This window comes from Vigna unguiculata, chromosome 7 (assembly GCF_037176805.1).
Source record: "Vigna unguiculata cultivar grain cowpea cultivar isolate G323 ecotype 2 chromosome 7, ASM3717680v1, whole genome shotgun sequence".
Taxonomy (NCBI): Eukaryota; Viridiplantae; Streptophyta; class Magnoliopsida; order Fabales; family Fabaceae; genus Vigna; species Vigna unguiculata.
The window spans coordinates 35,007,528-35,033,390 of NC_140798.1; the positions used below are offsets into that span (position 1 = coordinate 35,007,528).

The following is a 25,863-nucleotide window of genomic DNA, read 5'->3' on the forward strand; positions in this document are numbered from 1 at the left end:
AACATTCATGGCACTTCCTCATTCACAAGGAAAGAAGAGGTGGGGAGTAGCTTGATATCACTAGTTTTCGAAAGTTTTGTCTTTCAACTGCAGAGAGAGAATACAAGCGAGGATATGAGAAGGGGGTAAAGACTAACTTTGAAGATTAAATTCATCCCCTAACAATATATTATTTAACCCAGAACCACTAGTAAATAGAACTAATGAATCTTTACCAAAGAGGGTAGAGTTATATCCATGGATCAGAAGAAGCTTGTGCATCAGTACTTAACAAAATGTTAAAAAAATTAAGTGCAACGTGATACATATGGGCATACTCATATCCGGGAAATCCACATAAAAAGTTTGTATTAAACGTTCTTCACGGGCTGCTTGTTTTCTGTTTGGCCTTCTCAATGAGGGGCTTCAGCTGCTTCTTCTCAGCAAGAATCTTTAGAAAGTTAAACAAAAAGGGTATGTAGTTGTGTTTCCTACGAATATTTTCTGTTTTCCATTTTTTGAATTTTTCTTCCTCCATCAAGATCTTGTCAGTAGCAGCTTCAATCCCAGCATTCACTTCAGAGAGGGAATTGTTCAGTGCCTCAAAATTGCTATTGTCCACCAGTCTATCCGACTTTGATGCTGCCAGCTGCTGCAAAATGCGCTCCCTCCTTTTCTGAAGCTCCTTCAGCTCAGCAGTGTACATCTCTTTCCTGTTCTTGATGACTGCCAGGAGATTAAATCTTATCTCACTTTGGGAATACCTTTCAATGCGCTCCTGTATCATAGGTTGCACCATCTTCAGCCATTCCAAGTCACCTTGCCCACCAGAGCACTGACCAAGGCTGATAGGACCCTCCTTCAATCCATCGAGCTCGTATAACACCCCATCAACAGGTAGATAGCTTATGAAATGGTAAACATCATCATCTTTAGTTGCAACCTTTTGCTCGTCGGGGACAAAAGGTTCTGGCCTAGCAAAGCTATTATGGGCTGTTCGTATGGCTTCACTGTTATTGATAGCTAAACCTTTTAGTTCAGGAGGAAAGTTTTTGGTAAATTCTTTCAATTTTGTCAGCTCCGGACCAATGTCAATATCTGGTGAATTCATAAGAATGGACAGGATCGCTTGGGTTGCACAAGCATTATTTATTACCTACAAATCAACCCGAGATCAATAAAATCACGCAGAGAACAATTGTGATTTTAGATTTCAATTATTAAAATAGTAACAATAACCTGGCTAGCAAAAAACAAGTTAGGGTTGGGATCTTTGATTACGACTCGGTCATCCTTTTCTCCTGGACGCCATTTGAAAAGAAAAATCAACCCATAAACAGGCCTGAAATCGAGGATAAAATCCCCAGACAGATAGAAGTCCAACATTCACAAATTAATCATCACAACATATGGAAGTTCAAAACTAGCTGAAATAGCGCACCAACCTTAGGCTGTTGAGAGAGTCAATGTCCAAAGAATATAGTTCCTCAACCTGCCAAGATATATGTGATTGAGGATAGCATTCTAACTAGAACCAAAACGAAAAATAAATTGATTTTGCTAAGCCCTGTAATTTATCAGATTTATTTTGGATCACAAAATTTAACAAGTTCCATGGTCATCGAATTGAAATATTCGATAATTTTCTAGTAGTTTTTAGGATATTAACAGACTCGGAATAATTCCAAATAGCCATGCCCTGAATTTGGCAAGAAATGGCAATTAACAATGTGCTTTTAACTAATGTCCAGGAATATAAATCTTTTTGACAAGGTAAAAGCTTTTTCAAAGGACATGCAGAGGTAGAAAGACAGCCCGTCCACTTCTACAGCATAATTTTTCATTTTCCCTATAGATCATACTTTCTTGTTTGAAAAGGCAACCCATGAGAAATCTAATTTTAGATAGAGGTCTTTCACCTCCTCACAAACCCTTTAACTTTACAAAGGTCGTCCTTCTTTAACTCTCACTTTTTATTGCTATTAGGTTGACCTGCAGCCCTTTTGCTTATCTCTGCTACCATGAGATGAACTTTTAAGATTTCTGTTTGAGCAGACAGTGTCCTTTTCCTTTGGAGGGGTTTGGTGGTGCTTCTGATGGTTCATTACTTCATTACAAATTTTGAGAAAACAAGGAGGATGACATTTTCGAGACGGTATGTTAAGTCTACAGGTGACTTTGGTTGGATCAAATGCTTGCATCTTTAAGAAAGTCTCTTTACTGCTAAAATTATTACAGGATAGGTTGTGTTTATCAATTCTAATTGCCGTTGTGCTCATAGATTCACGATTGCTTCAAGGGAGTTAGCTACAATCCGCAATAGACTTGGCAACCTTTTCATTGATGCTTTCTATATTTTGTTCATTTTCCTTTCTCATTTTATAAGGTTTGGAGGGTACTTTTAGCTTCCCCTGGTTGTATTCTCCCTCTCCTCTCTCCAACGGGTTATTCACATTATTATAGATGCTAGTATACAATAGAGTTCAACACAAAGACTTCTTAAAAAAATACCTGAATAACAGTACTAACAAATAGAAAAAATTTCCAATTAAATATCTCTATAATGTTGATACTAAATGCCAACCAAACATGTTCGTGGGAATAATATTCCCAGGAATGCAACATTGCGCCTTGAAATTAGCAGGGGAGGGTAATTTATCAATTCCAAATTAACAGTTATGCAAAGTTCATAAAAATAAACAAATTAATCTATCATGTCATTTTAAAAAATAATAAGTAAAATCGAGAATATTTATTAATTTATCAAAAACACAAAAATTGTTGTCCCCTTCAAAACCCAAATCCCAACCACACCCCAAGGGAAGCAAAATCTCCTAAACAAGAAACAAAAACCAACATCCCACTCCAAGACCAAGCTAAATACAACGAAAAAATAAATAAGTCTAACAAAAATACCTGTACACCTTTCACTTGCATTTGCTGAATGAGCTCTGTAAACACGCCTGGGGAGAAAAAGAAGCAAAATCAACTCTAAAACAATGTACCAATCAACATCTATATCAAACAAAATACTGCATGAACCGTGAACCCTAGTCAAAAAGCCATGAACTTTGCATACCGGGATCGGACTCAATGGTGCACCAAGACATGATTCTGAGTTGTTAGAAGCAACCTGCGAACTAGAAACGGACCACGAACTCAAATTCAGGTGTAGGATTTTTGAAAAGAATAAGGTTAATTTCAGTTTCGATTATCGCCACAGAGATAAACAAATCCCATTCCTAATCTTCTCTCAGTGAACCACAGATATTCCACATAGATACACGAAACGACGCTAAGAATGAATGGTTTTCGCAATAAAACGACAGAAAAAGAGAAAGGGTTCCTGGGTTACTTACTCTCTCTCCTCTCTCTCCCTTTGATGCCCCTGCTGGGTTAAGGGCTTTGCTTCCACACTGTAATTTCTGTTCTTTCCTTTCTTTTCTTCCATTCTCCATACTGCCAAGGGTTTATACAACACCCACGCCATCACATTATTCGATTACACTTTTTTAAATATAAGAAAATAATTATAATAAATATTTAGTTAAATTACTCATTGGATTATTTAGTAATATTAGTTTCGTTCTCAAGTTTTTTTTTCAATTTTATTTTTATTTTCTTAAAAAATATTCAATTTAATTATTATCATTAGTTTGATCAGATGGTGTTAAAGTCAAACTTACGTGTCAATTTTTGGTTTTTTTTTTTATTTTTTTAATTTTTTAAAAAACTTTATTTTTTACATATGTCAATTCACAGTTGTGTCACGTGTCAAAATGATTTAATTTGATTCCTATAGTTGTTTTTAATTTCAATTTAGTCCCATTTTTTTTTAAATAAACAATATTGTCCTTCTTAAATTGACACTCGATTCACTTTATTTATCAATCTTATGACAATATTCTTACTAAAATTAACGTTTTTATTAAATATTTTTAGAAATATTTAAAATTAACTTTAAATTCTATACAAAACATTAAACTTTGGTTTTGTTTTAAACTTGAAATTTAATTCATAATCTTATGTGTGACAAGTTATTTGATTTATAATTTTCATTAAGTTTGTATAATATGATACACTTGATGTCTTTATATATGATGACAAAATTGTTAGTTGAAATTAAGTTTGGGGTTTAACTTTGTTTAATAATAAAACTAAAAAAAGCTTGTTTAAAAATATTTCTACAAATATTTAATAAAAATGTCGATTTTAGTAAGAGTATCATCATAAGATTTACACAAAAAATAAATTGAGTGTCAATTTAAGGATAGACAATATTGCTTTTACAAAAATTGGGATTAAATTGAAACTAAAAACAAATATAGAGACCAAATTGAATTATTTTGACACGTGACACAAATGTAAAATGACACATGTAAAAAATAAAAAAAATTAAAAAAAATAAGAAATTGACACGTGACATTGACTTTAATACCGTTTAGTCAAAATTAACGACAATGACCAAATTGAATTATTTTTAAAAAAATAAGGACAAAATTGACACAAAAAACAACTTGAGGACCAAACTAATATTACTTGATAAATAGAAGAAAAAATAATAATTTAACCTAAATGATTTTACTATGTTAATTGTATTTAAATTTACACTAAATAGTTTAAATTGAAAGGATATCGAAATATAGTAATGAATAATGATGAAAAAATGTAGTGTAAAATAATTCACAAAAAGTCTTTTAGAATTTATAAATAAAATTCTCGATAAGATTTTCTTTCAAAACCTCGACGAATTTCATATTATTTTATATTAGAATTATAAATGTATGTTGCTATTAAAAAATGTACAAATTTCTTTAAAATATTTTTTATGCGATTTTAAAGTAGAATGTATAAGTGCATTTATCATATACCTTGAATTTTATAATTTTTTTTAACTGTCCCATTTTTAAGATTGAATAAGCTTTTGGAATCTTTAAAATTGATAAATGATATCTCACCAAAAAAAATCAACGTTTTTACATCTAAATTATCATAACAACAACTATTCTTCTCCACTATTAACAAATTGATTTATTTCCCGTGTGTTATTGGGTATGTAACAATCTTATTTTTTTATATTTTGTTATAATTATAATTAAGATTATAACTCATTCATAACATCAATGATTATAGTTAAACTAAGTTATAATTTAGTCATTAACTCAATAGTAGAGTATTTCAAGATATGGTTCGGGTAAATACTTCGAAATAGGAACTAAAAACTTAATATAGTTTTTCATTTCAAACAAAACTAACACACATCCTCTAATTCGTTCCTATAGCACTTCTTTAATGGATAACTCCATCCTCGTCCGCTCCTAAATCTACTCTCGTATATACATAATATACTATCATCGCAAGAATAAAATAACACAAGATATAAAATGCAAGTGTGAGCTAAATATCACAAAAATAATCTATAATGGAAATATATCATAATTTTCACCAAAGTTTTAAATTAAAGTCAGATAATTAAAAATTTCAAGAATCATCCTACAAATATTTGTTTAGACTAAGACTCTTACTTCCGAAAAACTAATATATTGAATGGAATTGTGAGACTTTGCACCTGTCATACTAACCCTGTTCTCCTCATTATATACAACAATAACTCAAGTGGTACATTATATATCTCATCCTTAAGTTTTTTTCTCTTAGGAATACCCTTTTGAAGAACAATTGTAATTGTAATTCAGGTAATAATTATTACAGTTATCCATAATATACCGAAAGGTAAGTTAAGACACAGAACAATGTCAATAACAGAACTAAAAAAAACAATTTCGACAACATATTGCTCAACTTTGCAATGAATTACAAAATAATAGCACACAAATTGTGCTCCAAACAAGCACAAAAATAGAACCTAGCTTACACAGTTGCATTTCCATCACTTGAATGACCACCAGGAGCTTCCATATCTGCTCACACCAAGTATTTGGTGATCATCGCAATAAGGAAAAGCCAAACAGAGAATACAAACACAGAGAGAAATGGTAAGCTAGAGATAAAAAGATATTTCCATCAAACATATGTATATATAAACAAACATTTAATCTTAAATAGATTATAAACAAGCATTTCAATAAGTACATAAGGCATGTGATGTCAAACAATGCAAGATCCTCTGACTCATTTATCCGTATAAATATAAAGAGATCGGTTTTACTGGATGTTTGCACTTGTGGTGACCTCTATTGCTCTACAGAGCCATTGCCAATGGGTTTCACCTTACCACGCACAAGGTTAGTCCATGGGTCATTATCCTACCAAAGACTAGGACCTCCTGTTACTCTCACTACTTGAATCAGTCCGCTCAATGTGAGACTAACTGATTTTTTAGAGTTTCAGGATGCAACCTTGCTTGAATCCTTATCTAATTATATACACTACAACACCACCATGAAATCTCGCCAAGAGTTTCATGGAATTATGTCTACTCATACCATGTCCATGTTTCCACACCAAAACCTCATGTTATCTCAACGCATCACAATCTCATGCAAATGCACAACCAACCAATTCACGCTTCATTTCATGTCAAGCACAACATATAACAGTATCATTCCATCGTACTTAAACATACACAACATCATATACCTCAGACTTTAAGAAGGGTAAACCAAACAATCATGGAAACAAACGCATTTAAATAACTCTGTTGTCAATCTCGCTTAAGTTAAAGAGCTCTCGCTCAAGCGATAAGAGTCCCTCGCTCAACCCCTCGCCTGGGCGAGATTGCAAACAGGGAGCATTGGAAGGTTATGGGAGTTCTCGCTTAGGCAAGACGTCCTCACCTGGGCGAGATTATTCTCGCTCAAAACTGGAGTTCGTCGCCTGAGTGACAACTCGAGCAGAACTTGGACGAGCTTTCTGCTATTTTAGCTCAGGCGAGGGTTGCTCGTTTGGGCGAAAACAACAAAATTCTTTCCTACTCACGCATGTGCAACCCAAAAATCAAACCAGAACCACAAGCAATATATTTTCACACTATCACAAACAATATTCATGCATCAGGAACACGAAACATAACCAATATCAACCAAATATTTTTAAAAAGTGCAAAAACATTAGCTTCCTTTATGTTTCTATTTCAACTCTTTAAACTTTCCTGATTCTGGTGTTCCTTCCACTATGCATGGTTCCTTAAGTATGATCATCTTTCATATCATACCGTCAGTTATCATCTTTATGTAAATATTCCCAAATCAAAAGTCCCCTCCAATACACTCGACCTCATCCTATAATCCTATAGTAGCATTTCCTCTCAGAAATAACTGATGTGACAATCATAGCACACTAAACTTTTAGAGGAAATCTTACATTTATAAAATATTCATTTTTTTCCTGATCTTCACAAGGTATACATATAATTGTACATAAATTTAAACACACACAAAAAAAACGTACAAATTAATCATTTGTAATTTTATATAAAATTTATTTTTATCATTGTTTCTAACACAGCACAAATAAATAACACTTCAACAGTTAAGATCACAAACAACTCATCAATCCAACATGTTGCAAATAATTATTTAACTGAAAAAATCTCCCTAAACCATTCTGATACTCAAAAATTCACAATTTCACATAATCAAAAGTCTCACATTACATTACAGGGTATTTTATCCCAACATAACCCACCCTCTCACTGTCTTACTATATCATTCACAACACAATTTCCATTCAATAAAAATGTTTAGTTATACTAATCAAACCAACTCAAATGAACCAAATAACTCAAATAATAGGATATAAAATATAGATACTTTATTTATTAAAATTATCTATTAAAAGCTACGTCACATCTTTTATACTTAAATTAACAAAAAAAAATTAAAAAGTGGTAAGGTTGAATTATTATGGAATATATATATATATATATATATATATATATATATATATATATATATATATATATATTAAAATAATTCATAAAGTTGTCCCATTAATTAACGAATATTTTTCGAGATATTGAAAATGTGAGTAGATATATTTTATGTATATGATGTCTTGTTATAATAAGTAAAACAAACGCATTAAATACATTAAAATTTAAAAAAAAAAAGGAAAGAAAAAATAAACTATCACACGGATGACGACCATATATAATTGTTGCTAGATATAATTAAATAAATAGAAAACTAAATGATACAAAAATAAAAGATGATAAGAAAGAAAGGGCTTTTAACTTTATCTCGTGGATGCATCTAAATTCTCGCACATAAACGTTTACTTCATTCAGAGATAAATTGAGAAGTAAAGTGAATGTTGAAGTAGACTTCTGAACCACTCAAGTTGACCATAGAGAAGTCTCCCGCAGCCATTATTTTATGTCACGCAATTATTATCTCCATAATTCTACTATTTAAATTTAAATTAATCTCAACTAAAAATATAATTAAATTATAATAAGTAGGTAAATATTATTTTATTAAGTTAATTTGCAGAATTTGGTTACATACAAATTTTGCTATAAGAATATGATACAAGAATTTTGATCTGAGTTTGAGATAAATTTTGACTCTAAAATCAATTGAAGAATTGACTTCGGATATTAAAGTTTGTACAGTAAATATTCGTTTAAATTCGTATTTATTATTTAAATTAAAAAAAATATTACATAATATGTCATTTGATTAATTATGTAAAATCATTTAATTTAATTTAATTTATATATATATATATATATATATATTATAAATGAAATAAAATAATCTTGTATATATCTCTTATATTTTTATAATCCTAAAAATACATTCGTAATAAAAATACACTCATACATATACTATAATAAAAATCTATTTACAAGATATAACATCTAATTTAGTTATTACAGTATTTATTATCCGTGACATATTATTAAAGTGTTGATTTTGCAGGTTTCTTGGTCGAAGACTCGTGAGATAAAACTCAAAAACCTTATTCGAATAATCGTAAAGAGAACACATAAACACTAAAGGGTAAATACGTGGACGACAATAACGACAAGAACATAATTTATTTTAATTGATATTTAAACTTATTATGTTACCTCGTAAAGAGCTATCTAACTTTTTATATGTGAATTGGAAGTATGATATCAATTAAAAAATAAAATAAATTTATAATATATAAACATAAATGAAAACAAGCATTTGAGTTTAGATTTGACAAATTTGTAGTTTTAAATTACTTTGTACCTTTTTACAATTTGAAAATACTATTTTTGTGTCTGTAAATTTTGATTTAGCTACATACTTAATATCTTATTCGGTTTTACTTTTTATTTATTTTTTTTCATTTTTGTCCCCACATTTATTAAAATTTTCAATATAATTTGACAAATTAGGTCTATATTTTTCCACGTCCTTATATTAAATTGATAAATAAGATGTTTACACGATTGTAACAAGTGGCATCAATTGTCCTATAACGGAAGTCAAGTCAGTCAGTTCATAATTGAATCGTGACGCTTAAAAAGTAAAAAGAGTTGCGTCTTGACTAAAATCTATAATTTTTTATCTAGTAATAAGCGTTTAATCATAACAATTGGTATTAGAATTAAAGTCACGCGTTCGATTACCCTAATATGTAATTATTGCAGTTTGCACAATTATCCACAAGTTAATAAATTGTGTTATTATTTTAATATTTAAAATTTATTAATTAATATTATTTTTGTGGGTTTTTTTGGAACAACATGTCTAACCTCCCAAAAAAACAAACCAACGGAGTAACAAGGTAAGGAATAAAAATTAGAGAGATGGCAAATAAGTTTGAGTTATAGATTAATATGAAAAATCCATAAACGTTGAGAAAAATTATAGCTTAAATCAAAGAGATATAGTTAAGTCCAACCTATTAGTTCATTTTTTGAAATAATAAATATAAAAACTACACAATATCTTATGTAATGGAATCAAAACTTTCAAGTAGTTAGAAAATCTTAAAGCGATATATGTGATACATAATTACTAATACTAATAGTAAAACATATATTTTGAGAGCTGACAATGATAAAAATACTTTAGTCAGATGTGTATTCATAATTTATTTTGTTTGGTGTATTTAATTATTCTACTAAAAAGAAGTAAAGTTTTATTTACTTTATGCAATAATTATGCGTATGAAAAAGGCCTTGAGAGTTAATTAATAAATATTTTTATCTTCTTTTATGGAAAAAAAACACACTCAAATATGCAAACTTTAATAAAAAAACCTTATTTGAAAATGAAAATGCAATTTATACTTAATGCACATAATAACTAAATAAGAATTTAATCGAGATATTTTATATTCCGTTTTAGTAAAATTGATGAAAACCGAATTTTTTTCTAAAGAAGCAAGAACATATAAAAATATCGCTTTTTAATCATTAATAGAAGGGAAGATTATATATTACTATGTGTGATGAATCGACGAAGTCATTAAAATGTTTTTATTTACAACAATCTTGTTATTGATTTTAATTTAATATAATTTCTAGTATAGTTAGTATAACTATTTATTTTTTATATAACTAAAATTTTAAAAATTTAAATATTTGGATATATAATTTAAATAATAAATTTGTGTATATGATTATATAAATTATTTTTATAGATTTACAATTGTTATGATCCCAAGTGACATCATTGAATCAATAGTCAACTTTGGAAGGTAAACTTAAACTGTCTTATGCTTCAAATTTTAAAGTTAGCGTCAATCATCATGCACCTACTTTGGAAGGTAAACTTAAATTGTCTTAGGCCTCGAATCCTAAAGTCAGGAACATGGAGTATTATTCATTTTGAATATGAAATTTTGTCACAGTTTTATCTTAAAAGACATCCAAAAGGTGGAAGGATGAATGAATATTTAAATTGCATTAGCCTTTAACTCCTAAGGGATGTGGGACTATTGAGTTTGGCAGAAACAATAAATGAAATGATTTAAAGCATTTTCAATAATTCAAAAATACTTTAAAATATTTGAAATTATTGAAAATTTAAAAATAGTTGAAATTTAGTTTGCAAATCAACAAAAAATATGATATTTGTGGATAAGTGGAAGAGGTTTCTTTGTCCATTTGTGAGCAGATTATATATACAATTTATTGCAAAGGGAGATAATTTAAACTGTGAAGTATTTTCATATATGAGTAAATAAAAGCAAGTTAGGAAAATCTAATTTGGCTTTTTTGGATGATAATGATTCATGAGGCAAGTTTGATAGTGATAACTTCACTAAAAGAAAAATCAATAACCAAATACAGAGAAAATACTAATATGGCCAACATGGTTGTCTCTGTTACCTTTTTCAATGGCTTCAAATACAAGCACATGATACAGAGCCGCAACCTACCAAGAGAATAATATTATCACTTCCCTAAACAAATACAAAACACAAATAATAATAATGGTAGAATATATTTTGTGTTTCTAAATTATTATAAAAATTATATTTAGTCTCTAAAATAAATTATAAAGTAATTAGTCATTGAATTATGTATAGAAGTTAATGTAAATCCTTCTCAACAGATGTTTTATTTTAGTTCAGTGTCATTGATTATAATAATTTAGGAATATATATATATATATATATATATATAACCTTAATAGTGATATTATTATTATTAGATTACACCACAACTCTAATAAGACTAAATTATAATATACATAAACGAATGCAAAAACTCATTTTCTAAATTTATTTTGTAATGTTGAGTCCACTTTCTAACACAACTGAGAATTATTTAAAATATAATCTAATCAAATTACACAACTTCACTAAATCATTGTTAGACATAAATCAATTTATTTATTTTTAAAAAATTAAATATATTTTTCGTCTGTAAATTACTTTCAAAAATTATATTTCGTATAAGTTACGTATTTATTTGGTCTCTGTATTTTAAGAAAAATCATATAAAACATCTTAGTGGAATTTATATTATAGTTGACTTTTAAAACTTCTTCCTTACATGAAAAATCTTTTACATGTAGTTTGCTAAAAAGTAATTACACGACCTTCATCAAGCATAATAATAAAAAATATATAATTTTTTTTAAGAGCCAAACATACTTTTTGGAAAAAAAATATTTAACCCTAACAAATAATAACAAGAAAGTTATAGTATTAAATTAAATTAATAGTATTACTTGCTCATAGTTGCAAGGTACATTGCCATTATAAAAGAAAAGAAGGAATGTTATTGAGATTGAATGGGATCGGACTGAACAAGAAGCAAAAGACAAAAAAGTGTGCATTATTTGTAACCACCTTAATTTTTCTTAATAAAGAAGAAAGAAAGAAAAGATAAGAAGTTAGATGAATTTGATGTTCTAACAATGATATTTGTCAGTTTGTTTGTTTGTGGCATGAGTTTTTCCGTTCCCGCTCCTTACGTAAACTAACTATATCTAATCTAAACTCAAAATCAAGGGAAAGAAACTTATCCATTTTATTTAATTTTTCTATGCCTTAGAATTCAGATTCGTGATTGCGACCACGATCACCATCTTCGCCACTAATTCTCCTTCTCTATCTTGAATGTTGCTTCTGTCTAATCAACACTTTTCCATGACCTTTGCTTTCGATTTTCATCACACCACAGCACCCTCCTCTGTTTTTCAAAACCAAATATGAAGTCACCTTCTCGAGTACCATTTCTTTTTTCCCTTCTGTTATCATCGTACTTTTGCTTCGATTCATGTTTCCCTTTTTTTTTATGTTCTTTGATTCTTTCCTTTTTTTGCATGGCCAATGGCTATAAGGGTTATGTTATGCCTCATTTGTCTTACATAAGGAATCGATGATGAAAAAAATAATCATTTTGTGAAAAAGGGTACCATAAAGGTCTTCAATTTTATGAAAAAAAAAAAAAAAAAAACATCTTGGGTTGCTTTTACCTAACCTTGTCGTATGTTGGACCAGGCTTTGTCTGGTGGTGATTCAAAGAGTAAAAGATCATGTCTTTATGCGATGTTCCCAGCAGTTTGTTTAATTTGTGCTATTGTAATTTTCACGAGTTTGATGTTCTCATCACAGGTATATATGAATCATCCTTGTCTCTTAACGACTTTGCCTTTGATTAAGTAGAATTCATCACATTCTTCCAAACTCCATGCAGCCTGGATTATCAAGCTGGAAAATGGACGCTCAACAATCTGCAACAGTTGATAAATGCAAGGTTCGATTTCGCACTAGGCATTTATATTTCTTGATCGTGTGCAATTTTTTCAGGTACTGAATTTTGGTGCTTAATATTTGTTTATATTGTTTAGTAGAACCAGTGCAGGCCTAAGGGAAGTGAGGCATTACCTGCAGGGATAGTGTCCTCCACTTCCAGTTTCGATTTGCGACCTCTCTGGGATCCTCCAATGCCTAGAAAGAGAGGTCATCATCACACTGTAGAACCTCCTGAAGCTGCTGCAGAAGTGAGTTTCTATATATCTCTTTCTTATAGTTTATTGATGCAGAATATGCAGTCTCTTTAATTTACACTCTTTTGCCATAGAAAACTCATAACATCACCACCAACACTGTGTTCATTGGTTTTTTTCTTTTGGGTTTTCTGGCCTTTTCGGTTCTGAAACTTTATTTGAGTTTTTATGATCAATCTGCAATTTTGGATGAACTGCAATATTTTTGTCATCTACTGATCTGAATAGATGAAAAGTTAAGAATACAGGTTACCAAAAATACTATCCACTATTGTCTTGTTACGTGACAAGTTATTAGACTGCCAATTATGTGTATCAATCAACATTTTACCTAATAGCAGAGAGTAAAAGTGGTAACTAAAGTTTTAGTAACTTTGGTTGGTCAAAATGTTAATCAATGACTAAATGCCAAAATCTGAAAAAGTTTTGAGAGAAAAAGGATAAAGGAACTAAACCCTTTTTCTTTTCTTCTGGTATGGTAAGGTTAAGCTAAATGCATCAAGCAGTTTGTTTGCGATGGCAGTTGGGATAAAGCAGAAAGACCTTGTGAACAAAATGGTCAAAAAGGTACTTTAATGAGTTTTCTTCATATTGTTCATTACAAGTACTCTTCTTGTTTACCGGGACGGATAAAGTGAAAAAGTCATCTAACTTTAACTAATTTTCAATGTTGAATGATCAATAAACCAGTTAAAAATTAAACAAAATTAACTAAAATTACGTCCGTTAACCTTGTTTATGGGTTTGTGACCCTCTTTCTACACTACATTGCAGTTTCTGGAAAGTAATTTCACTGTGATGCTCTTCCACTATGATGGTACTGTTGATGGATGGAACGATCTTGAGTGGAATAGTCGTGTAATTCATGTGTCAGTAAACGGTCAAGGCAAATGGTAGGTTTCTAGGGTGATTTCACATTCCACCAGATCCATATTTTGAATAATACTATTTGTTATTCTGAGGATGTTTTATCATCATGGGCATGTTTTCATTGACTAGGTGGTTTGCAAAACGTTTCTTACACCCTGACATAGTTGAAGACTATGATTACATTTTCCTTTGGGACGAGGACCTGGGAGTAGAACATTTCCATCCAGATAAGTATGTAGAATTCCCTTTCAACATTTGTTAATTGCAATAATATAGTTTGATGGTCATGGACTTTCATCCAAATATTTCTGAAAATATTTTCAGGTATGTTTCTATTATCAAACTTGAAGGGTTAGAGATATCACAACCAGCACTGGATCCTAAAATCTCAGAAGTGCATCATCAGATTACTGCACGTTTGAGAAGGTCAACAGTGCACAGGTTCACTTCTATACATTTTCTATAAAGTTCATCTCATCTCCCCTATTTCTAGCATCAACTAAGGTTTGCTTATGTTTTTTTCGGTTAAGAACCTTTGTTGTGTTTTCCTTGTAATGGATAAGTGTGCTTTGAATGAAGAACATGCTTTTTTATGGATGGTTTTGGTCGTTGTGTTTGCAGAAGGACCTATAAAGCTGGTAATGATGGTAAAGGGTGTGACAATAACAGTACAGCTCCACCTTGTACAGGGTAAGTAAGATTTTAACGTTGTAAAAACAAATTTAATGTGGATTTCCCTTTATTTACACGGTTGAAGAAATAAAAGGTGAAGTAATTTGCTTCAGGTGGATAGAAATGATGGCTCCTGTTTTCTCAAGAGCTGCATGGCGTTGTGTTTGGTATATGATTCAGGTTTTGCTCCACTCTGTACTATTAATTCATAAGCATTGTTCTATACTGTTTCATATTTCTTCACAATCTGTGGTTTGTTTTACAGAATGATTTGATCCATGCATGGGGTCTAGACATGCAGCTTGGTTACTGTGCTCAGGCAAGTTAAACCATGTTTGGTTAAATTTGATTTTCTTTTTCTATATGGCATTGGTGGTACTATTCTCAAATAAAAAAATGAACTTTTTATTTGGGTAGCCTTTGTTTTCATAGTGGAAACTAGAATCAATGGTGATTAGCTTGATGAAACATAAATTTTAATTAGAGAATAATGCTAACATATTTAAACTTTGTTCCTTTTACATTTTACTTCTGCATTCTATAGTTCAATCTGACCTTATTTCTGATGGTTATAGGGTGATCGAACAAAAAACGTTGGTGTTGTGGATTCTGAATACATTATCCACTACAATCGTCCCACCCTCGGAGGAGTAGATCAGACTGTGGTCAGAAAAACGGCTTTTTTATTGGAGTTTAATTATGAAGAAATACTTGTTTTAATTTTCTAAATCACTATAATTTCTTTGCTCAATTCTTACCTTGCATGTGTGTCTCGCATTCTATCTTCCTAGAAACTGAAGCTTATCTGTGTTTTGCAGCTTAATCCTCAGGAAAAGGATCATAGAGTAGATGTAAGTTACCATGTTATCATGGTTTGTCTATTCAAGCATTGTCTGAATGTTACCTCTAAAAGACCACGTTTTTATCCAATTTTGATTCATAGACTGATACCAATCAGATTCGAATTGGATTCTCTGCTGAGTTTTGTTGTATTATTTTTCTATTGTACCTTCAAAATATACTGATAGACAAATTTTGATGTTTTAAAATATGTTCAAAAGATTTTTAATACCAACATCAGTGTATGGTTAATGCTCAACAGAGGACAATACCAAAAAATCCAATAGAGAATCTGGACTCGGAAGATTATTTGCTAAACTTGTGCCTCTGGATGTGCTAATACTTGGGTGGTGTTTGTTTGATAGAAAAGAAAAACAACTTTTTTTTTGGGGGGGGGGGGGGAGGGGGGTCCCCTTTGATGTTTGATGGAAGCCAATGAACTAATTGCTTTGCCATTTGGCTCTACATGTTTGAGATTCTTGCAAGAGAAAAATTTTATGCCGAACATTTAGTATATCTGAGTGATACATATTTTTTTTCTGTCATCACTAACATTAACATTGTGCAGGTGAGGAGACTTTCTTACCGGGAATTAGATATTTTTAGGAAACGTTGGGAAAAAGCAGTTAACGAGGATGAATGTTGGGTGGATCCATTTCCACCATCATCAGAGTAAGAATTGGATTGGCAAACAAGTTTTATGTAAATTTTGTACAGAAAAAAACATATTATATGTGAAGAAAAGTGCTACTGGTAGCTTCAGCAAGTGTGGATCATGAGTAAAAGACATACAGAGAAAGCTTACAAGATCACATGGACATGACTCCTGGAATATTTTTTTTTCTTAAATAGAAAATTTCACCTTTTATTGGATCAGCTTTGAAGGAAATAAAATAATGATAAGGGGGTAGTTAGAAACTTGTAAGTTAGATTCTTCACCCTGTTTTTATCCTGAGTAAACATTTTTGCCGTCATTTTTTTTGTCAATTTTTTTGATTTGAGAAAAGTAATTGTTGTCAACTTGTCAAGTTCATTTGAAAAGAGTTAATGAAGATTGAGTTTATACCATTTTATGATCGTTCCTTTTATCTTCCTCTTGTTTCTACTCGGATCATCACTTTATTCAACATTTTCCTTCCCAGAACATTGTACAAGACAGTCACAGATTTTGGGTCTGAACGATAACAAGATGAGATGCAGTTTAAGATTTCAAAAACAGAAAAATTAGTAGTGGTCACTGGCCAGTGAGCTTTTATTCCCCCTCAAAACTACAGAACGTTTACTGTATTCTAAGGTTTCAGCAGTATAAAATGATTTCTGCAGTAAGGTAGCAACATCAGTATAGTTAAGGCAAATCTTAACGGGTGTTCTTAGGTTATACTTGAAGAAATAAAAGTAAAAAGTATTCAATGAAAACGATAATACATATTATATTAAAAATATAAAAGTAATTATATTTAGAATCATTCATTAGAATGCACTAGCACCTTCAAGAGAACTTGTTCGCAAGACAGTGCAGAAAATGTTAGACGATACTTGAATGGTAAATGCTGCACAGAGTAAAACCCGCTAAACATGAACAATATGCTGCATAGAGTACTTTAATTTTTTTAATATATTTTAAAACATCAAAATTAGTGTCCATAATACATTAACAACACAGAGAATCCAAATTCGATGAAACAAAGCTGATTAGAATAACTACAAACAATTCCAGTTGGATCCTTAAATTATCCTTACAGCAGTGCGTGGGTTGTTGCGAAATGAGGTCAGAAAGATTCCAAAACACTCTTCTCAAGATGCAGAATTTAGTAGCAACTCTTCAAACCAAAGCGCACAGCCACAAATTTAGCAACACAGAAGTGCAATATTCTTGCTTTATTAATAACTTGACATTAGTAGCATCATAAAACACATAGAAAAGAGAGAATAATACACATACCAAGGCTAATTGCATTGATACACGAACCATCATGAAAAAAAAAGAAGAAGCAAAAAACATTACAAATGTGGGAGGTTTGTAGCTAAGGCTTGAATGTCCTATTCTCCCACCACACCACACCCGAATATAATACCCGAATTAGTATCATGATTCGAAGGTGAAAAAGTGTGAAGAGAAAGAACTAAAGATGGCATTGAAAGCAATTGCATGTTTTAGGGGTGAAGGAGCAGAAGCCAAAAGGTCTATTGGGAATGTTGCAATTGATGGCATAGCAACATGGAGAGGGCAAGCAGATCCCTTTGGCGCCACCACAGCAGGTGCATAGTGCGCATATCTGGAAACTTCCTAATTTTCTTCGGTTGTCATTCATCATCATCATCATCTGCATGGATGCTGCACCACCATTTGCCTGCTTATAATGAAAATTAAGAAAATTGAGGTACAATTTTTGATACATTCTTTTGGATTTAGGGGAGAGGATGAGGAGAGAAGACTCACATTCACATTGGGTAAGAAAATAGACAAAATAATGAGAGAGATGATGAGGCCATGAGCGTGCATCTTGAGAAGTGCTTCCTAGGTTGGTGGTGATGGAGAGCGAAGAGTTTAATGAACTGCAGAGGAAACACAAACACAAGAACAAGTGTTTAATTTGAAATCAGAGACCAGAGTGTGACCCCTGTTGTCTCTCCTCTCTGCTTTCCACTCTCTCTAGAGTTGATAATCCCATTGGTTTTTATTTACGATGTCACCACTTTTTTATGACGTGTACAAGGTTATTATTATTTTAACATATAACAAACTTTTAGATCCATTATTTTATTCTTCAATTTCTTTGTTTCTTAACTTTTTAATGATCTAAAAAAATACCTTTAAAAATAGGTTGTCAGACGCAAATGGTGTAGGAAAATATTTTCCCTTGTACAACTCTTCAAACCTTGCACCACCACTGTATAATACTGCAAAAAGTCCATACATAAAAGGAAATTATCCGCATAATACTTTCAAATAATAACGTTGTTCTCATTACACTTTCTATTTTATGGAAACACTTCCATCAATTGGGTTTATGTAGGCGTAAGTGTTTTCTTTTTGTGCTATGAATATAAGCAATTACATATCATTAATGTAAACAGTCATTTCACATAAAACAATTATACAAATTTACATGAAAATAGCTATTTTGTTTTTAAAATTTCTATATATTTTATCCAAAATATATTAAGATTTCTGACTGGTTGAAAAGATGTCAACCATATGATACCTAGAATTTCTGAAAGTTTAGGCCGTTCTCCATCATTAAAAAGATGTCTGGTGGCACACAAACCACATCACATCGGGCTTACGTTGGAAAATAAATTATTACATGATCGTGAGTTGTTATTGACTAAATATTACTTTTGGTGTTACTGTTATTCTTGTTATTTACATTTTTTTCACCTCAGTTAACGATCATGTCTTGCATTACTCTTTTTTTTTTTTGGAAGTGGCTTAGACGTGCTTTCTTTTCAATTTGATTTGACTGAGCTGTGAACATTGTCGGTCACAAAAATTATTTTGGTCTTAGCATGTCTTTTCACCTCGACTTCCATTATATATTTTCGTCAGCACCTGCTTGGTGGTTTAACTGCAGTTGCATCGTACATCGTACATCGCACGTGTACAACCCCACGCTCGGTCTGATATCAACAATGAAACCCCAACACATTTCGTTTGCTTCACCGCATAATGAAGAAAATCCTTCCTCTACTCACTGTACATGGTAGAAATTATATTATTTTAGGGATAAAAAAACTGCCAAAAGTCGATCCAATAATTATTTTTGCTATAAAAGATAAGAATAGGATCAGCAGCACCTGCATAAGTTTAGTTATAGATCAAGCAAAAGAAAATGCGACTTTCTAAAGCTTCCATTAAAGATATAAATTTCAGATTACGATTTGATGCATGTGAACTGCAAACCCAACTCCAGAAATCCACCCACCTATAATGGGACCATGAAATTTATAGCCTGAAACCCACAGCATTCTCTACAGGAACAAAATAGGTGTTGAGATTTGGCATATTGGAAAAAGTACATCAGTAAGGTTCAGCTTTCACTGCCTCCAACATTCATAATCAAGACTTTCTACCTTCCAACTTCTGCAAAACAAAATCTATCAAGGACAAACACCAGAGATAGTATGCATAACAAGGACAATATAGAGCTACAGATTTCAATTACATTCCTCCAGTTGATATTTACTCGGATCGGATGTACCAAATCATAGTTTAACTTGATCAGCTAAATTCTGGTAAGAATGTACAAGAATATGAAAAATGGAAAGGTATTGGCGATACTGTTTGCTTGCCATTGGAAAGAATTCCATACATGCACAGTAGACAGCATAAACCCAAGTACAGTGAGAGCAAGGTTTTTGCAACGAGTTTCAATCCTGCAACCAATAAATATCCACAGAGGAGGTAAACTTTGGTCATTACAGATTTCCAGAAGGAGGTTTTTACATAATGTGAAAAGTTAATTAGAAAGAAAGATGGCTTCAGGACAGAAGGATTGTTCACATTGGGTTGGACCTAAGGTGACAACATTTGCTTAAATTTATCCAATGAGCCTGGTAACATGAAATCCAGAACAAATGACTCTGCCAACTGCATTTAATTTTATTGACAGAATCAAAAACATACATGACCTCTGTACATCTCCAGCAATGGGAAAATTAATTTACAGATTAATCATCTCTCCCCTTACAAAAATTGTAAAAGCTAAATGACCCATTTTCAAGAGACATCATCATCCATCATCATCGATGTCATCATCACCAGAAGGTATCTGTCTTGTCTCTGATAATGAAAGCCGCCTGGGCGTTGCTGCTGAGCTCGACTCACCAAGTCCTTCCGAAGATAAATTTAACGCAGCAGTTCCTGATGAAGATCGTAGCAGATGCCTGCTCGGGGCATCAGCTGAAGGCGATGCAGAGATATTATAGGTGAAAATTCCCATTGGGTGGTCAAACTTGCAACTCGGGCCAAATTTGCATATGCCATAACGAGAATAGAAGACACACAAAGGTTCTCCCTGTAAGAAATGGGACACTGCCTCGTATCAGCTTGTTCAAATTCAATTAAAACTGACAAGTTTGCAGAGATAATATAACAAATACATACTTCGAACTAATGAAGAGAACATAAATATTTGCAGATCATCCCATTTTCTCCAATTACCACAAACAAATAACCTTTTCACGCATTTATCCAGTTCAGTGAAGGAAAGGATGAGAATACACAAAAATACTCTACAGACTTCACACTAACTTAAAAAATAATTAATATGAAAATCATACCATGTCCATATTTTGTGAATGATGTGATAAATCAAGAGCCAAAGGAGAAACCCTAATGCTGTCAGTCATCATAGTTTGATTAAGATAATATAACAAATACATACTTCAAACTACTCAAACTAATGACCCTTCTCAGCATCCACTGTGGTGTCTATGCAACTACTTCAAACCATTCCAACTTAGGTTGACTTCAAATTATTTTGAAACTTAAAACAACAATTTTTCGATGTCCACATTCATCATTGTATTGCCACACGCATAATTCGATAAGCATTTTGTTGTATAATATGACTAAATCCATGCATAGAAAGCTATCTGTAGTAGAATTATGAGTGCCACTTCCTAACAACAGGTCATGTCATGCTAGGAAAAAAAAAGGAGGGGATCTGAATCCAAGTAAGAGGTAATGCAAAAATAATCAAATAACAAGTCGTATGAAACCAAGCAAAATTATGGAGACTAATCTTAATCAAATTGTTGTCAAACTCAAAATCCTGAAAACTATAATGAAGAATAAATTCTGAAATAATAAAATTTACGCCTAGGAAAAACAACTAGGCAGATAGAACTCCATAGCAAGAACCCAACTCACCGGACGTAAAGGAAGGCCCATGGGACTCAAGACACAGTCAGGAGCAGGAATTAGCCTTTCGCTTGGGTGGTGGAACCGACAGACTGCGCCAAACTTACAATCTCCTGTCTTCATGTAGAATTGGCATTCAGGCTGGCCAGGTCTCTCAGGAAATATGTTTTCCCTCTGCAATGCATAAAACCCTACTGGAACAGTGCCAGAACGGTATTGAGAATATGCTCCAGGTGATCCTGCGTTTGCTAGCTCACTTTGGCGAGAAGTTCCATACGTTTGACCATTTCTCATTGCTTGCTGATGACTGTCTGAAGTAGAGATTGATCCCACTTGACCCTGAAAAATAAATATTCTATCAAGACATTGTATCAACCACGGCAGGTTCTAACAAAACAGTTGTGCACATATGCACCATGTTGCATTATTACAGAAGTTAAGAGAATGATCACCAAGGCATTAATACCGTGAAATTTCACACCAACAAAATTTCAGCATCATTTTTGCAGGGGAACAATGATCATAATGATGGAATAAATGACCTTCTACGTACATTTAACATAATCTCATATGACATGCCTTAGAACCAGCCAAAACACAGAATAAGACTATGCTGTTCTTGTTTGTTTCCTATGGAAAAAATAGATGAGCTTACACCGTATGCACTCCACCCAGGCACCGAAACTACTCCCTGAGGAAGAATTAAGGGTGCATAACTTGAAGGGCCCTGCCAGCGGGGACTAGGGATGTATGATGCCCTTGACCAATTTGTAATTCCCCCTGCATACGACTGCTGACCTGGTGTAGTTGGAGAATGGACAGTAGGGTAAACGGAGGAATCCTGTAATGAAAGCATCATATTACTCGGTTGAGGATGGTGGAATTTGCAAGTGTTTCCAAATTTGCATTGTCCTGTTCTCAAATAATAAGTGCATTCAGGCTCATTCTGCAGAATCAGGAGACAAAGCAAAAGTTTTGTAAGTTATATGAACACTAATATAAATCATAAAGCAAGTACAATTTCTATAAAGCTCAGAGGTCAGGCATTAAATATCTGCATGCAAGAACACAAAGTTTTGGAAAGTATAACCATAACATCTGAATTTATGCTGGTCTAAAAGCAGGTCTGACAATTTACTGTTTACCAAATGAGTGAAGATACAGTAATGAGCTACAAATTTATGAGCAACTACTATTGTAATCATAAATTATAAATGAATAATATTGAAAACTAACAGGTCGGAGCGGATAGCCTAAAGTATTTAAGGCAACTCTTCCAGCAATCCCAGCCTGGTCTTTAGGATGATGAAATTTGCATGTAGCGCCAAATTTGCAAGTTCCTGTCTTCAGATAGTACTGGAAAACAGAAAAAAAGACATCTTCATTATGGTGATTGTTGAATGATTAAATAAAGAAGGCATGCCAAGATAGACATTAGTGCTCCAAAGATCAAGGTTGATGTTAACACTTAACATCTCTTTTACTCATAAAGAACAAAAATACAAAATCAATAAGAAAATCTGATAAAAAATAAGCATTCATAGTGCGTGTTTGGTTCTGCGTCAAATTGATATAGAATTGATTTTCTAATGTAGAATCAGTACGTGTTTGGTTTCCAAAATCAATTAAAGGGTAAAATATTCATGTTGAATTAGAAGTAACTAATTCTTACTTCTGAGTTGGAGAATTGATTAAGCTTAAATCAATTCTCCAACGCTGAACCAAACACACCCATAGTCTAGTAGCATGAAGTAATTTCCAGATCTATAGTAACTAGAGCTCCTGTTGATATCAGTGCTTAAATCAAGAATTAGCACATGCTATTAAGAGTTTAATGGCACACTTACGTGCAAGCCATGCATATATTTCGGAATGACAAGAAGCAGATTTTCTATTTAATCCAACTTAGATTTTCAATTGTTCAACTGGTTTTTTAATATATAAATATGCATACACACATAAATAAATAAATAAATATACATATATATATATATATATAGAGAGAGAGAGAGAGAGATTTGTGTGTGTGTACGTATGTATGAATATGTATTTAGTTTGACAAAACAGTTTCGGCTTTAATTAGATAAAAGCCAAAGTAAACTGAATCTGATTACAACAATTTCCACATAATATAGGCAAAGTCATGCACACACAAGTTTATGATTCTTCCCTTTTCCCCTACATTCATTCTCCACAACTTTCAAATAACTGACAATTTTAGGCTAGCCTTACATGGTCACAAGAACCACATGAAAGTGTCAATCCAAATCCAACAATTACCCTCACAAAGATTGATACGATTTAGAGAAATTGCTAAACTCCACCCAAAAGGAGCGATTGCCAGACCACGCAAACAAATAAGCAACATACACCTTATGCATGCATTGAGAAACTAGTACGTACCTGACATTCTGGTTGTCCTATTCTTTCTGGGAACTCGCCTATCATCCTTGCAGTGGCAATAGCCTGATAGGAGATCATCAGTATTAGGTATTTATATTCACACAGTATGAAATCAAAATCAAAATAATCAACAACACAGTATGATTCAACATTATGTAGCTTCAGTAAAGTGAAACCATTAATGTGAAAAAAGAGCATGTATGCGAAAAACCAAAAAGAGAGAAAAACAATGTTGTTTCCACACCCAAAGATAGTTAGGAGTGCTGCATCAAGAAAGGAAGATACCATAGAGTGACATCCCCCCAGTGTTTAAGTGAATCTTTCTCTGCTAAAATGCTGTCATAATCCAGTACAACGAATAGAAATGCACGTGTTTTGCATAGAAACATAGTAAAAAAACTAACCAAAAACATGGGATGGACAGAAGATGTTAGAGGACAACAGCAAATAGTTTCAAGTGTGCATAGCTTTGACCAACTAGAGAGATTTTAATATTTTATTTTAACAATAGGAAGAATTGAAAACGAATCCGTCTGAGAGCAAGAGACATGTATCATCTAATTTAAACACATATATCATAAAATTACAACATAATTTGTAGAAATAAATGCATTCCAACTTGTACCAGCTTCCTGTTAGGAGGATGATTAAATCGACACGTTGCACCAAATCTACAGAGTCCAGTTCTGATGTAATATGAACAGTCTGGCTCCCCTGGACGCTCCGGATAAGCTCCAGAATCCATTGTTTCGCCACTCCTCAAATTCATCATCCACAGTGAATCTGAAACAACATCATAAACGCGTGAACAGCATGTAAGTGAAACTGAAGCCACATCATGCACACAATGGCTACAAATACCAAACCTACAATCACAAAAATAATAAAAAGTGTCGGTGCAACTACCGTTACAAAAAGCTTACATCACGATAAATAACTATAATAATCATTTTTAAAATGTTCACAAAAGTAAAAATAAAAATCAAACACCGCTTCAACAGAAATCGAATTTGATTCTCGCAGCAGTTTAAATCCAGCAAAAAATAAATAAAAAATATTGATCTGACTTGAACACGTGACATCTCCTAATTCTAACGCAAAGCATTGGAACACGAAATGCTACTTTCTTAAACCAGCGAATTCAATTTGAAAAAACGAAACGACAAAAGAGAAACAAAAAAATTAAAAGAAGAGAAAAAAAAAAAAACCTTGTCCTTGAGAGATTGGGGAATTGCGGCGTGGAATGATTCCATGAGGTTGAGGATTAGGGATGATGAGGTTGAGCTTCTTCTTCTCCATTCATAAGCCTTTCAATTCTCATTTCCCACCTTCTCCACCCCATTCCTCAAAAGAGAAACTTCTCCTCTCCACAAACCTCACCACAACTCTCATCTCTTCTTTCTCTCTCTTCTCCCACACGTGCCATCTCTTTTTCCCTTCCCTTTTATTTTTCTTTTTTTCCTTTTTTTACTTAAACCAATAAACAATTTTCATTTATTTTAATTTTTAAATGTAAATTAAAAAAAAATGTAATTATACATACTATACATAGAAAATAAGAGTGAAAAGGTTCCTCTTTCTTCTTAAGCTATGACCTCACTCACTCCTCACTCTCTCGCACACGCTTTTTTTTTTTTTTTTTTCGCTATCGCATTAATTGGTGCCGCCAACTCAAACCACAAACTCTTTCTTTCTTTCCGCCTTTCTATGGTTTTCAACTTTTGTGCAAAACGACATCAACTGCTTTTACTCTTTTTATTCCTCTTCTTTTCCTTTCTTTCTATAAATAAAAAGTTCATGGATTATTATAATACTTTGTTTGTG

At 32.3% G+C, this 25,863-nt stretch overlaps 4 protein-coding genes across 7 annotated transcripts; 1 reads left to right on the forward strand and 3 right to left on the reverse strand.

The window, feature by feature from the left end:
* Positions 1-137: 137 nt before the first annotated feature.
* Positions 138-3,465, reverse strand: LOC114192123 (ubiquitin carboxyl-terminal hydrolase 2-like). The gene is made up of 6 exons (XM_028081728.2): positions 3,339-3,465; positions 3,059-3,119; positions 2,896-2,942; positions 1,425-1,471; positions 1,219-1,321; positions 138-1,135 (listed from the first exon to the last, which is right to left on the reverse strand). The coding sequence occupies exons 2-6, from the start codon at positions 3,087-3,089 to the stop codon at positions 362-364; spliced, it is 1,002 nt and encodes a 333-aa protein (XP_027937529.1). The 5' UTR covers positions 3,090-3,119; positions 3,339-3,465; the 3' UTR covers positions 138-361.
* An 8,930-nt stretch (positions 3,466-12,395) lies between these two features.
* Positions 12,396-16,838, forward strand: LOC114190175 (uncharacterized). Of its 4 annotated transcripts, none has more exons than XM_028078967.2 (14): positions 12,396-12,605; positions 12,880-12,993; positions 13,076-13,135; positions 13,233-13,382; positions 13,872-13,955; positions 14,163-14,281; positions 14,388-14,489; positions 14,583-14,699; positions 14,880-14,948; positions 15,044-15,110; positions 15,196-15,249; positions 15,506-15,595; positions 15,749-15,781; positions 16,339-16,838. In XM_028078967.2, the coding sequence occupies exons 1-14, from the start codon at positions 12,588-12,590 to the stop codon at positions 16,444-16,446; spliced, it is 1,185 nt and encodes a 394-aa protein (XP_027934768.1). In that variant the 5' UTR covers positions 12,396-12,587; the 3' UTR covers positions 16,447-16,838. The 4 variants fall into 4 exon arrangements, with proteins under 4 accessions (XP_027934768.1, XP_027934770.1, XP_085531596.1 ...); XM_085675469.1 differs by lacking the exon at positions 12,396-12,605 and adding an exon at positions 12,614-12,790; XM_028078969.2 differs by lacking the exon at positions 12,880-12,993 and having other exon boundaries at positions 12,402-12,605; positions 12,994-13,135.
* Positions 16,839-17,617: 779 nt separating this feature from the next.
* LOC114192427 (uncharacterized) lies at positions 17,618-19,420 on the reverse strand. Its single transcript, XM_028082145.2, has 3 exons — positions 19,324-19,420; positions 18,583-18,671; positions 17,618-18,121 (listed from the first exon to the last, which is right to left on the reverse strand). The coding sequence occupies exons 1-3, from the start codon at positions 19,418-19,420 to the stop codon at positions 17,894-17,896; spliced, it is 414 nt and encodes a 137-aa protein (XP_027937946.2). The 3' UTR covers positions 17,618-17,893.
* A 741-nt stretch (positions 19,421-20,161) lies between these two features.
* Positions 20,162-25,470, reverse strand: LOC114192224 (zinc finger CCCH domain-containing protein ZFN-like). The gene is made up of 7 exons (XM_028081867.2): positions 25,248-25,470; positions 24,665-24,822; positions 24,040-24,102; positions 22,873-22,992; positions 22,292-22,582; positions 21,646-21,975; positions 20,162-20,788 (listed from the first exon to the last, which is right to left on the reverse strand). The coding sequence occupies exons 1-7, from the start codon at positions 25,336-25,338 to the stop codon at positions 20,504-20,506; spliced, it is 1,338 nt and encodes a 445-aa protein (XP_027937668.2). The 5' UTR covers positions 25,339-25,470; the 3' UTR covers positions 20,162-20,503.
* Positions 25,471-25,863: the final 393 nt, after the last annotated feature.